Source organism: Armigeres subalbatus, chromosome 1, assembly GCF_024139115.2.
Source record: "Armigeres subalbatus isolate Guangzhou_Male chromosome 1, GZ_Asu_2, whole genome shotgun sequence".
Classification (NCBI taxonomy): Eukaryota; Metazoa; Arthropoda; class Insecta; order Diptera; family Culicidae; genus Armigeres; species Armigeres subalbatus.
In genome coordinates this window covers 120,009,200-120,023,354 of record NC_085139.1, presented here as the reverse complement: position 1 = coordinate 120,023,354, position 14,155 = coordinate 120,009,200, and the positions used below count along the sequence as shown (strand labels likewise).

At 44.1% G+C, this 14,155-nt stretch overlaps 2 protein-coding genes across 4 annotated transcripts in view; both read left to right on the top strand.

Moving 5' to 3' along the window:
* The window catches only part of LOC134205059 (xaa-Pro aminopeptidase ApepP), a 62,350-nt gene extending 52,637 nt beyond the window's left edge, over window positions 1–9,713 (top strand). For both annotated transcript variants that reach the window (XM_062679954.1, XM_062679955.1), the window contains exons 5-10: window positions 7,927–8,194; window positions 8,259–8,706; window positions 8,767–8,835; window positions 8,901–9,073; window positions 9,131–9,346; window positions 9,411–9,713. In XM_062679954.1, the coding sequence (XP_062535938.1) occupies window positions 7,927–8,194; window positions 8,259–8,706; window positions 8,767–8,835; window positions 8,901–9,073; window positions 9,131–9,346; window positions 9,411–9,446 (1,210 nt within the window). In that variant the 3' untranslated portion in view covers window positions 9,447–9,713. The remainder of the gene's footprint in view (window positions 1–7,926; window positions 8,195–8,258; window positions 8,707–8,766; window positions 8,836–8,900; window positions 9,074–9,130; window positions 9,347–9,410) is intronic.
* Window positions 9,714–13,799: 4,086 nt separating this feature from the next.
* The window catches only part of LOC134205056 (inorganic pyrophosphatase-like), a 36,396-nt gene continuing 36,040 nt past the window's right edge, over window positions 13,800–14,155 (top strand). For both annotated transcript variants that reach the window (XM_062679948.1, XM_062679947.1), the window contains exon 1: window positions 13,800–14,118. In XM_062679948.1, coding sequence (XP_062535932.1) covers window positions 13,815–14,118 — 304 coding nt within the window. In that variant the 5' untranslated portion in view covers window positions 13,800–13,814. The remainder of the gene's footprint in view (window positions 14,119–14,155) is intronic.

The following is a 14,155-nucleotide window of genomic DNA, read 5'->3' as shown; positions in this document are numbered from 1 at the left end:
TCCCGCGGAATGGTAGTCCGAAGCACCTTCTTTCCCCTCAAAAATATCCACAAGGCCACATGGAGATCACCTAACCAAGAAACGGAAAACCAAATCGACCACGTTCTAATTGACGGTAAATTCTTCTCCGACATCACGAACGTCCGCAATTACAGCAGTGCGAATATTGAATCCGACCACTACCTCGTTGCAGTATGCCTGCGCTCAAAACTCTCGACGGTGTACAACACGCATCGAAGTCGGACGCCGCGGCTTAATATTGGGCGGCTACAAGACGGTAGACTTGCCCAAGAATACGCGCAGCAGCTGGAAGTGGCACTCCCAACGGAAGAGCAGCTAGGCGCAGCGTCTCTTGAAGATGGCTGAAGAGATATTCGATCCGCCATTGGTAGCACCGCAACCGCTGCACTTGGCATGGTGCCCCCGGATCAGAGAAACGACTGGTATGACGGCGAATGTGAGCAGTTAGTAGAAGAGAAGAATGCAGCATGGGCGAGATTGCTGCAACACCGCACGAGGGCGATCGAAGCACGATATAAACAGGCGCGGAACAGACAAAACTCGATTTTCCGGAGGAAAAAGCGCCAGCAGGAAGATCGAGACCGTGAAGAGACGGAGCAACTGTACCGCGCTAATAACACACGAAAGTTCTATGAGAAGTTGAACCGTTCACGTAAGGGCCACGTGCATGATATGTGTAAGTACATAAACGGGAACCTTCTTACGAACGAGCATGAGGTGATCCAAAGGCGGCAGCACTACGAAGAACACCTAAATGGCGATGTGACAGACGAAGATGGCGGTATGGTGATGGACCTTGGAGAACGCGCACAGGACATAATTTTACCGGCTCCAGATCTCCAGGAAATACAGGAGGAGATTGGCCGACTAAAGAACAACAAACCCCCTGGGGTTGACCAACTACCAGGAGAGCTATTCAAACACGGCGGTGAGGCACTGGCCAGAGCGCTGCACTGGGTCATTACCAAGATTTTGTAGGAGGAAGTTTTGCCGCAGGAGTGGATGGAAGGTGTCGTGTGCCATCTACAAAAAGGGCGATAAGCTGGATTGTAGCAACTACCGCGCAATAACATTCCTGAACGCCGCCTACAAGGTACTCTCCCAAATTACCGTCGACTAGCACCAATTGCAAGGGAGTTCGTGGGGCAGTACCAGGCGGGTTTTATGGGCGAACGGTCCACCACGGACCAGGTGTTCGCCATTCGCCAAGTACTGCAGAAATGCCGCGAATACAACGTGCCCACACATCATCTATTCATCGACTTCAAAGCCGCATATGATACAATCGATTGGGACCAGCTATGGCAGCTAAAGCACGAACACGGATTTCCGGATAAACTGACACGGTTGATCAAAGCGACGATGGATCGGGTGATGTGCGTAGTTCGAGTTTCAGGGGCATTCTCGAGTCCCATCGAAACGCGCAGAGGGTTACGGCAAGGTGATGGTCTTTCGTGTCTGCTATTCAACATCGCTTTGGAAGGGGTAATATGAAGAGCAGGGATTAACACGAGTGGTACAATTTTCAATAAGTCCGTCCAGCTATTTGGCTTCGCCGACGACATAGATATTATGGCACGTAACTTTGAGAAGATGGAGGAAGCCTACATCAGACTGAAGAGGGATGCCAAGCGGATCGGACTAGTCATCAACACGTCGAAGACGAAGTACATGATAGGAACAGGTTAAAGAGTAGACAATGTGAGCCACCCACCGCGAGTTGGCATCGGTGGTGACGAAATCGAGGTGGTAGAAGAATTTGTGTACTTGGGCTCACTGGTGACTGCCGAAAATGATACCAGCAGAGAAATTCGGAGACGCATAGTGGCTGGAAATCGTACATACTTTGGATTCCGTAAGACGGAGCGATCGAATAGAGTTCGCCGCCGTACCAATCTGACAATCTACAAAACGCTCATTAGACCGGTAGTCCTTTACCGACACGAGACCTGGACGATGCTGTGGAGGACCGTGGAGGACCAACGCGCACTCGGAGTTTTCGAAAGGAAAGTGCTGCGTACCATCTGTGGTGGGGTGCAGATGGCGGACGGTACGTGGAGGAGGCGAATGAACCACGAGTTGCAAGAGCTGCTGGGAGAACCATCCATCGTTCACACTGCAAAAATCGGACGACTTCGGTGGGCCGGGCACGTAACCAGAATGTCGGACAATAACCGGGGAAAATGGTTCTCGACAACGATCCGACGGGCACAAGAAGGCGAGGTGCGCAGCGGGCAAGGTGGAACAATCAGGTGGAAGATGACTTGCGGTCCCTCCGTAGACTGCGTGGTTGGCGACGTGTTGCCATGGACCGAGCCGAATGGAGAAGACTCTTATATACCGCACAGGCCACTTCGGCCTTAGTCTGAATAAATGAAATGAAATGAAATTCGTGAAAGATTATTTGGAATTTTCGGAGGAACTTCATTAGAAAATTTCGAATAAAAAACTCGTGAGGACATTTCTGGGAGAATCTTTGGATAAACTCTTGTAGGAATCCCTTAATGAATTCATGAAGGAACTCATAGAGGATTTCTCGAAGATGTTTCTACTTCCCCCGGGATTTCCTCCAGTAATTCCTCCGAAAGTTTTTCCAGGCATTACTTCGAGAATTCCTCCGGGAATAGGTCCATGAAATCCTTCCAGAATCCTTTACAGATTCCTTTGGAAATTCATTCAATATCTTCGTGATTTCCTGCAGAAATTTCTCCGAGGAATCTGTAATTTCTCCATGCATTTCTCTAGGAATTCTTCCAAAACCCCTCCACGAGCTCCCAGAGGAAATCCCGGATGAATTTGTGAAGAATTTTTGGAGAAATTCAGGACGAATTTCTAGAGGAAGAATTTCCCGGATGAATTACTGGAGGAGGTCCCGAAAAAAATCCTGAATGAACTTCCGATTTTTTTTCTTGTAGGAATTCCTGGAAATATTTCTTCAAAAAAATTCTGGAGGATTAGTGGGAAACAATTTCAAAGGAATTCGTGGAGTTCTTGAAGGTATTTTGGAAAGAATGGCTTAAGGGTATCTCGAAGGATTTCATGAAAGAATTCTCCAAGGACTTCATGGAACAATTGTTGGAGAAATTCCTAGAGGAATTTCTCAAAGAGCTTCTGAATTAAAACTCGAAGAAATTCGTGGAAGAAATTTCGAGGAAAACACTCGTGGAGGAATTTTTGGAAGAATCTCTGGAGAAAGTTATGCAGGACTTCCTAGAGGATTTTTGGAGGAATTCCCTGAAGAAATCTCGGAGGAATTACTGTTGGAAGTCCTGAAGGAATGCCCGAAGAAATTACTGGAAGAGTTGTCTGAAGAACTCCTGAAAAATTTCCTTAAGTTATTCCTTGTAGGAGTACCTGGAAGAAATCTCGTGTATGCGGCCTTTAGAAAGCGAGGTAAGCTAGTTTGGGATGTTTGCACGTTCGCTGTGCAGATGTGTGGACGTCATTAGCTGTTACAAACTCGAAAGTTGAAGAAAGGCGAAGATCTGCAGGTCCGATGGTCCGACGATCTGCTGGTCTCAGCTGGAAAATCGTTGACGGAGACTGAAATGCTTCAGGGGCCCCACACGCGTTCCGACATGTTGTACAACTTTGACTCCGCCCCCAGCAAATTTGGTTTGGTCGGAGTAAAGTCGACTGTTGAACAGTACAACTTGCCCAGTTGCTTGCATTCGGATCAGGCTCCAATTAGGGCGCTAGTTTCAATCTAAGTTATCAAATTGTTTTGTATATATACTATATACACTAGTAGTTAGGTTATCAAATTTTAAAGTTAACTAATGCCTCCTAAAGGCAAACATGATAAATTAGACAAACTATAAATAAAATTCCTTTACAAATAATTAAAACCAAATCATTCATAAAGCTGAAGGGCCAAAAGGTCAAACACTTAAACTGTAAGAAAATTGTTACACACTAAAGAAATGAAAATAAATTGAATTTAAGTTAAAAAAAAGTACAACTTGCCCACAGACGGCTCGGCTTTACTCCGATCAAATCAAATTTTCTGGGGGCCGAGTCAAAATTGTGCAAAACGTCGGAGCTTGTGTGGGGCCCCTTAGACTTCAACCGCAGAGAACAGACATACAAGTCTGCTCTCAATCGTCGTGTGTAAGAAATTTAACGACCATTATCAAAGTAATCTGTGCTTTAACTGCTTCTCCTCGATCCTGACAGTTTGTACCTCGAAACGAAGAGATTCCTGTTTATTAAGTACACGTAAGCAAATTTAATGTTATTTATTATTAAGATTTCTAATACTTTTTTGCCAAAGCAGGCGCTTAATGATATGTATAAGAAAAAACTTATACATCGCATTAGTCACATACATTCCTAAACTTATACTTTTCATTAACTTATAAATGTTATTAGCTTTTTGATATGGAATTATTCATTAGGTGGCATAATGAAGAGTATAAGTATTTTCGAATGGTTTTTTGCCATAACATATAAGGTTATTTTTTTTTACGTGATATAGTTCGCATCTCTGTTAATGGAGCAGAAACGTCATCAGCCACTGGTGTTACCTGAGTCGGCTGGTTTAAGCAGAAAAGTTTCCATGGGTGGTTCCGTCATAAAATCCTTCTTTTTTCTTCTCTTGTTGTAGTATTATTTTGGCCTCCGCAGCCGTACTCGACTTTGACCCTCTGTACGTAATTTTTGGTGTTGTAACCGGGGCATGATCGGCTCGAAATAACGTGTTGGTCGCTGTTACACCTTTCGTGGGATTCAAGCAGGTCACAACTCCGATCCTCGTTGATTGGGTGGGTTCCCACAATCAAAACACTGCATCGGAAAAGGGTAGTAGGGCCTAGTTGAGTATCTCAAGAATTCGACCCTCACGCCAACATCATTTTTGGTGATGCGGTGAACTGACTTCGTCCACTTCTTGATCATCCTACTCCATGCGTAACTCTTTATTGTCGTAGTTGATGACATCCTTGCTGCAAACAATGCGTTTTACCCGCTTGTGCATCAAAAGGGGGTTAACTTCTACCACCGTATCGTCCTCAGTTTCTCCGTCTTGATCAGTTTGTCAATAAACACTTGACTCCTGACTTTTAGCGGATAAGTCTTATTTTCATCTTACGGAAATGCTATGTTCCCACCGACAGGAAAGGGGCCCATTAACTCCTTGCATGCATAACAACATCTGGTCTCCGTTTTCATCCCTAGAGCCCAAGAAGGTTGGAAGGGGAGGTACTGTGTGATTCCCGTCGATTTTTCATGGTGGGAATCAGGTATCAGGTATCAGAACGTCGGCTCAGGAGGCACGTTCCCCTCAATTTGGGAGATTTGTGCCATCGCCTTCACTGGCCTTTCTCATCATTTACCTGACGGAAAAGGAAGTGAAAAGGGGAAAGGAAGAGGAAGTGAAGTTGGAAAGGAGAATGGAACCATTTATAGGAAAGCCAATTATGTAGGCGCATTCAGCTAGGGACTAAAGAGAGGTGTCACAAAAACACAGAGGACGTAACAATGGACGAACGTCAAAGACGTAACACAGAGTGCACTGTAAAAACGCATAATGCGAATCCATATAGGTGACAATTACAAAGTACATTGTAAAAATCGCATAATGCGAATCCATATAGGTGGCAATTTGTTGAAAACTAAGTAAAACACATATTCATAACCCAATTCTTATTGAACCTCACCTTGAGATTGAACAAGAGTAGCCGAACCCGAACGTCAAGAACGAAACACAGAGTACACTGTGAAAAACGCATAATGCGAATCCATATAGGTAACATACACAAAGTACATTGTAAAAAACGCATAATGCGAATCCATATAGGTGACAATTTGTTGAAAACTAAGTAAAATACATATCCATAACCCCACTCTTATTTAACCTCACGTTGAGATTGAACAAGAGTAGCCAAAGACGAACGTCAAGGACGAGACACACAGTACACTGTGAAAAACGCATAATGCGAATCCATAAAGGTAACATACACAAAGTACATTGTAAAAAAAAATGCATAATGCGAATCCATATAGGTGACAATTTGTTGAAAACTAAGTAAAACACATATTCATAACCCCACTCTTATTTAATCTCACGTTGAGATTGAACAAGAGTAACCGAAGCCGAATGTCAAGGACGAGACACACAGTACACTGTGAAAAACGCATAATGCGAATCCATAAAGGTAACATACACAAAGTAGATTGTAAAAAAAACGCATAATGCGAATCCATATAGGTGACAATTTGTTGAAAAAAAACTAAGTAAAAAAACCATTTTCATAACCCCACCCTTATTCAACCTCAAGGTGAGATTAAACAAGAGTAGCTGAAGCCAAACATCAAAGACGAAACACAGATTACACTTTGAAAAACGTATAATACGAATCCATATAGGTGACAAACACAAAGTACATTGTAAAAAAAACGCATAATGCGAATCCATATAGGTGAAAATTTGTTGAAAAACTAAGTAAAAAACATTCATAATCCCACCCTTATTCAAACTCAAGTTGAGATTAAACAAGAGTAGCTGAAGCCGAACGTCAAAGACGAAACACAGAGTACACTGTGAAAAAACGCATAATGCGAATCCATATAGGTAACATACACAAAGCACATTGTAAAAAACGCATAATGCGAATCCATATAGGTGACAATTTGTTGAAAACTAATTAAAACACATATTCATAACCCTACTCTTATTTAACCTCACGATGAGGTTGAATAAGAGTAGCCGATTATCTCGGAGAAGTAAAGAGTCAACTACGCCATATCTCCGGTTAGCGCAGCGAGGGCTAAAATACTGTGAAGGGGGCCCTGGTGCTTCACAGGCTCCGTTTGCTGTTAGGTTCTTATTAGACCCCCCTAACCATTCATTCGTAGGCACGGTAAGCATAAAGCCGCATCACACCGAGAATTAGGGGTCACCTGTATGGTGGACTTTTACCACTGGAACAGGCAATCCGTAATGTTATTCTTAGCCAGATAACTAGCTGCCGACACCACACGGCTATCTAGGCTGTTCGTGGAAAGAAGTTGACATTGACTTTACGTCAACTCTCAATGTGGCCGAACAGCCTTGCTGCAAACAATGCGTTTTACCCGCTTGTGCATCAAAAGGGGGTTAACTTCTACCACCGTATCGTCCTCAGTTTCTCCGTCTTGATCAGTTTGTCAATAAACACTTGACTCCTGACTTTTAGCGGATAAGTCTTATTTTCATCTTACGGAAATGCTATGTTCCCACCGACAGGAAAGGGGCCCATTAACTCCTTGCATGCATAACAACATCTGGTCTCCGTTTTCATCCCTAGAGCCCAAGAAGGTTGGAAGGGGAGGTACTGTGTGATTCCCGTCGATTTTTCATGGTGGGAAGCAAGGTGGGAAGGTTTCGGAAGCGTGGTCCTTCTTTGCTCACATCCCAGAATCCCAGAAAATACCTCAAACGCTGGAAGAGGCTTCCGTTAAGAGGTCCGACTCAAAAAGAGGGGGGGGGGGGGTTAAGAAGTTTATGATGACCTTATTGGCAATTAAAAGTGAGGCTAAGTTTCGAAAAATTTCAAAACTGGAATCAAAATTTACATTATCTTATTACGTAAATTGTAAGAATCAAAGCAGGGTTTTATGATTTATATTTAACATTTTCTTCCATTTTAAACACGAGAAACAGTACATAGAACGCGTCAATCATCAATTTATCGAATGATGATTCTTGGTTTTCAACCTCACTTTTATCTGCCAATGGAGAGGAGGAAAGATACGAGGAATATTGGAGCAAAGAATCACACTCTGACTGAGTTTATCCAAATCAAAATTATAAAATTGAAAGTTAAAATATCAAAGAATTTGCATGAAATATCTCGAATATCTATGTATGTTAGGTAATAGTTTGTACGTAGATTCCAATTAACAATAACATACTGATTTCCCCAGAATCAAAGAATACCAAGACGTTCTGCGCGACTTACGAACACTATCTCAGCACTGGAAACGCATCCTTGTACCGTCAGCTGTAGTCTTCGACATGGGAGCATCGGAAGCGATTCACTCAGTGCTACCCCGGGAACTAATACTGGACAGACCATCCCCAATCATTTTCTTACGAGCGCAGAAAAACGAGGTCGAACAACAGGGCATGAAGAGGGCGCACATACGCGATGCAGCTGCCATGTGCGAAGTACTAAGCTACCTTGAGGAGCGGGTAACTAAATATGTTTACAACATTCATAAATTTGGAAAATTCTTACATTTATTCCCATACTTAGTTCATTGCCGGTGATCACTTCACGGAGCTTTCCCTAGCGCGAGAAGTCGATCGCAGTCGCAAAATCCAAGATCTCTCTGAAGGTCCCTCCTTCAGAACAATCGTGGCATTCGGTTCGCACAGCTCCATCCCTCACTATACACCTAGCAATCGTACAGACTTTGAAATCACCGAATACGGCACGCTCTTGATTGACTCCGGTGGCCAGTACCAGGATGGAACTACTGACGTAAGCCGGACAATCCATCTTGGAGATCCCTCACCCGAACAAATTCGGGCCTACACAAATGTGTTGATTGGAATGATACGGTTGTCTGTTCTGACGTTCCCGGAAAATCTGAAGCCGGCCGAACTTGACGCACTGGCAAGGGGACCCGTCTGGGGTGAAATGAATGACTACCCGCACGGAACAGGCCACGGAATTGGGTCCTATTCCTCCGTTCATGAGTGTAAGTTTGTGTATTGAGATTTGTGTTAGGTAAAGATTATACAGTTACAATTTTTTGCAGCTCCCATCAGCATAGCTTACACGACTAAGCAGCGATATAGTTTCAAAAGTGGTTACTTCTTTTCTAATGGTAAGATATTCAACAGACTTCTCCGAAGAAACAGCAGATATAAATATAACAATATTTTTCACCAGAACCTGGATATTACAAAAAAGGAGAATTTGGTATTCGATTGGAAAATGTTCTAGAGGTTCACGACACTGGCAATGTGCACCCTTCTGGCAACAGATTCCTGTCATTCCAAGATGTAACCCTGGTACCCTTCGAATCGAAATTGATCGACCGCTCCCTGCTAAGTGCTCCAGAGGTAACATTCAAATTCTAAACCAGATTTTCGCATCCATTTATTATCCTTCCCAACCAGATCAAATGGATCAACGACTACAACGCCCGCATTCGGCAGCTTGTGGGTGATGAACTCAAACGTAAACAGAAAATGGAAGCTTTCTACTGGATGATGAACAAAACGCGAAACATTCCGGATTACCGATCCGATTCGGAGTATGGAGCCGCTGTGCATGTTGGGCTGAACTTCCGTATCGTTTCTCTAATACTGACAGCCGTCCTAACTAACATTCTGGTACTGAGATAGGACAACTGACTAGCAAGGCCTTGTAGTTTAATGCGTTAATCCTTCTATGCAGCTCTCTGTACCATTCACAACGTTTCCTGATTTCTGATGATCAAGGAACGGACGATCGACCCACGTGCACTCTATCTCTCTATCTTCTTTAAAAGTCAACCCGTAGGATAGGCGTAGGAAGTAAGATACAAATAAACCTGTTCACTGTCTTATTTATTAATAGTAGTTAATAATATATGATCGATGTTAGTTACCGGAGCGCAAAGCAAGTGATATTTTACAAAACCATTGAAATTCATTGGAGATTAAACGAACACTAGTCCAAACACGAGATAAACAAAAAAACGCATGTTTTGTTCTTACTTCTTGAAAGAAACTTCAACGCATGTGCCATTATGCAACCCTAATAATGCAAAGCGCCAATTCGGGGTGCATGCTCGCTCTTAATGTCTGGGTATTTTTTTTTTTTTTTCAAGGGAAAATGCATTTATCCACAACCTAGCACGCGTGCTTAGTAGTTGCCACACTACGACACGGGAGTGTGCTAGAGTGTAGGACTCTTCCAGTCTAGACCTACCCACTAAACGTACCTTGGGCTCCCGCCTTAATTTTCCCCCAGGACTGTGTTCCAGCATTACTTCTGATACAGGCAGTACTTACCCTCTGAGTACGGGGTCAGCCTGTTGAGGATGATCCTCTCCAGCAACTTGCCCATCGTGTCAATTAGACAGGTCTGTACGCCGAGGGGTCACTTGCTAGCTTCCCGGCCTTCAGCAACAGTACCAACTTTTGCCTTTTTCATCTATCGGGAAAACTATGGTTCGCTATGATTGCTGCATTGAGAGCCGTGTTCGGGATACTATCAGGCCCTGAAGCTTAGCTCGTTGCCAGGGAATTAGCTACCGTGAATAGCTCTTCATTCGTCAGCCCGGGACTAGAAGATTACCTCGATAATCTTCGCCAACCTATCCGGGGACCATTCGGAGGGTGAAGAGCCCCTTTAGTCTTGGCCATCACTACACCCTCTCTTGTTGCTTTTGATGGCCAGCTCGAAACACTTCACGGTGGTCCACTTTTACCTCTTAGATGCGCACACGTTTCATCCTTCGTCTAGCCTTAAGACATGTTGATCGGAGGGCTGCAATCTCGGAACTTCATCAGTATACCGGGCATCTGCCATTGTTCGGACATTATCTGCCACAGCTCATTTCTTTTCACTGAATCGTACGCTGCTTTGAAATCAATGAACAGATGGTGAGTCTGCAAGTTGTACTCACGGAATTTATTAAGAATCATCCGCAGATTAAACATCTGATCCGTCGTTGATCGGCCCTCACGAAAACCTGCCTGGTATTTGCCGACGAAGGTCTCCTCAAGCGGTCTCAATTTGTTAAACAGGATACGCGACAGGATTTTGTATGCCGAGTTCAGAAGGGTGGTCCCTCTGCAATTGGCACATTTCAGTATGTGTCCTTTCTTATAGCTTGGACATATGAGGCCATCCAGCCGCAGGCAGTTCTTCATCCTCCCATATTTTCTGAAAAATGTGGTGGATTGATTGATGCAGCTGTTCACTTCCGTGTTTGAGAAGCTCGACCGGGATCTCGTCCTTTCCAGCAGCTTCACTGTTTTTCAGCTCGTTTAGAGCCTACTTTACCTCATCCAGCGTTGGCGGTTCCACAGCTTGACCGTCGCCGACTATGTCCATCCTGTCACCGTTCAACAAATCTTCGAAGTGCTCCTTCCACCTGGCTACTAGTCTGGTCTGTCAGCAAATTCCCATTGCACATGGCGGGCACTGGCGCAGTCTTATGACCCGCGCCATTGACAGTTGCGTAAAACATATCCGCATATCGATTCTATCCATGGTCTCCTTCGCTTCAGCTATCACACTCTCTTCGTGTTGCCTTTTTTTTCTGCGGTGGATCCGTTTCTCTTCTGCCCTTGCTACACTGTACCGCTCTCTGTTGGAACGGGTACGACCCATACTAGCATTCGACTCAACCAAACCAACCATTTCGTTGGCGTCGCTGTGCAGTGCCTAACACTTATTGCGCTGTTGTAGTCACAGCTTCGTTGATATTTTCCCACAATCTGTTGACGTCGCCAGATACGGTGGCATTTGCTATCCGCTTGCCCAGCTTCTGGTGGTACTGTTCAGAAACTCCTTCAACTGACAAGCATTGGATATTGAAACGCATGCGTTCTGTTGTTTCGTGAATTCGTGATCCAAGTGATCCGAGTCAATGTTCGGACCTCTGAAGGACCTTATATCTATAACATCCGAGAAATGTAGTCCGTCGATCAGCACGTGGTCTATCTGTGAGAAAGTGTCTCCACTCGGATGTTGCCAGGTATGTTTGCGGATATTCTTACGTGCGAAATAGTTACTGCTGGTTGCCATCCCTCTAGCAGCAGCAAAGGTTAAAAGTTACAAGATCTTTCTCCATAGGCCTTATCAAGGCTCTCATAGAACTCATCCTTCACGTCATCAGGCTTATCGTTCGTTGGGGCATAGATGCTGATCAGGCTATGAAAATGCGGTCGCTTATCGGCTTCCACCGAATAACACGCTTCATCTGCTTCCCGATCACCATGAAGCCAACTCCTGTTCTGCTTAGATGTGGTACTTGAATGAAGTGTTCGGGGATTCACCTCCAGTTCTGGGCCACCGTATTTCCTGGATTGCTGCCACACTCACGCCGACCTTCTGCAGCTCACGAGCCAGGAGCTCAACACGTTCGGGTTTATTCAAATTCTCCCGTTCCAAGATCCGACTTTCCAATCATTGTCCTTTATTCGTCTGTTGCCGCTGAATCAATCCGTTTGCTCTGCCTTTATTGGTAACTGTAGAATCTTCGGTAGGCTGCCTTACCGAAGCATGAGCATGATGCAGCATGATGTGCACAGTTTACTTTAGAGTCCCTCGCTGGCACTCGGACGATGATCAGCCGCCCCTAACATGGGGAACAGATGCTGTTGTGAGCCGCTCCTAACATGGAGAACATACGCTCGATTAGATTTACACCTTCGGAGAGAAGCAAATGCCCCCTTTCCTGTCAGCATACGACCAAGGATCCCACCGGGGTTGGTTGCCCGATCTTCCCTAAGGTGGCTCGTATCCCGGCCAGCGTCACGAGGAGGTAGGGATAGGAGTTGCTGGGTCAGAGGCTAAGGACCGCGAAACGGGATCTATTTTATTCCTTCAGGTACGCAAAGTACCAATGGTACGCTTTACCCAGTATAGATAGTAGAATCTATAGATGAGCGAAAGCATGGCTGAGTCGATTTTTTTGCCCGTGCATACGCGCATATGACGTCACAGCCCTTAACGTTTCCATTGAAATCGTGACGTCATGCTCGTTTGGAGACACGTTTGACAGTTCGTTTGGAGACAGAGGATTTATCTTCGCTCATCTATATATTCCACTAGCTATATTACCCAGCATTTGCCGTGCCAATGGACACCCCGAATGTAGTCTAATAAAAGTCGAATTTTAAACTTACGCTAGTCAGAGCAAAGTCTTATCTTTTCAATAAGATTTTCAGCAATGTGTTCTTTGAAGTGTAACGCAATTGCCTTCTTAAATAAACTGATTTCATCAAAATTTCATCTAGGTTAAAATGCCCAATAGTGGACCCCCTAGTAGCGAAATTTTGCTCTTTTTGTCATAAAGAGTAGAAATTTTCAACATATTAATTCTGCTAGACATCTAATACCAAGTTCTGCATCTCCTCTTCACGATACGTACATAAAACACTCAAATACACGACGTTATTCGTTGAAATTAACATTTTAAAGTCTGACTGAATTCGTCCTATAGTAGACCCCCTGGGGGTCCATAATAGGAATTTGCTTCCCTATAGTCGACACTTCATTTGATTTTTATGTTCCGTTTAGGGACGTTCTTCTGCCCTATTATGGACCCACCAAAATATTCCTATAATGGACACTCTCATGTTTATTTTTTATAGAATTGTAAAAAATCATTTAATTTAACTTTCCATATTTCCAATGCGTAATCAAATCATAGTAATGCCAATAAGAAGAAGAAGAAGAATCAAATCATAGGACTGTAAGGTAGGTTCTTCCGATGGAATTTCATAGCAACATGTTTGCATTGTTTGCATAGAACAATCGTGTATACTTGAAGACAGTGCGTGAATTAGCAGCTGCATTGATTTGAGTTTAGAAATTGAGAAAATGTTGCAAGAGAGTCCAAAATACGTTGGGTTCCAAATCAAGTTGGTTACCCTATAGTGCAAACTCGAGTGCAATTTGGCAAATTGCATGAAAAGAGACATAAAATGGGTGAAGCGTTTTGATCGTGTAGAACGTGTAAAATATTCACAAACACATGCCTGCTACACAAATGTGCGTCCCCTTCTTCGAGCACCGACGTTGATGCTACCGTGGCAAATGTCACTACGTTTCACAACCACCAACAAAGCGTCAGTGCCAAAAATGATTCCATCGTGTGTTGGCGGTAGCCGGGCGACAGTCGTTCCTTTGACGCGGCGGTGTTTTCAGCAAAATCAGCAGCGGGTTCGGTTCGGATTAGAAGCATCAAGGGCACGTTTTGTTGGTACAGAAAACGGTGCAGTGAGTCGTTTCCTCTCGGTGACGGGATCAAAGAACGGGTTTTGTTTGCTTGGTAGTTTACGCAGTTGTTACGGAACGGTGAATACGGGCAAGATGACCGGAGTCAAGAAGTACCAAATAGTGGAACGGGGCGCACCAAATTCGACCGACTATCGGCTGTTCTTCAGTAAGTAAATAGCACTTAGTAGTAATTTATTATCCAT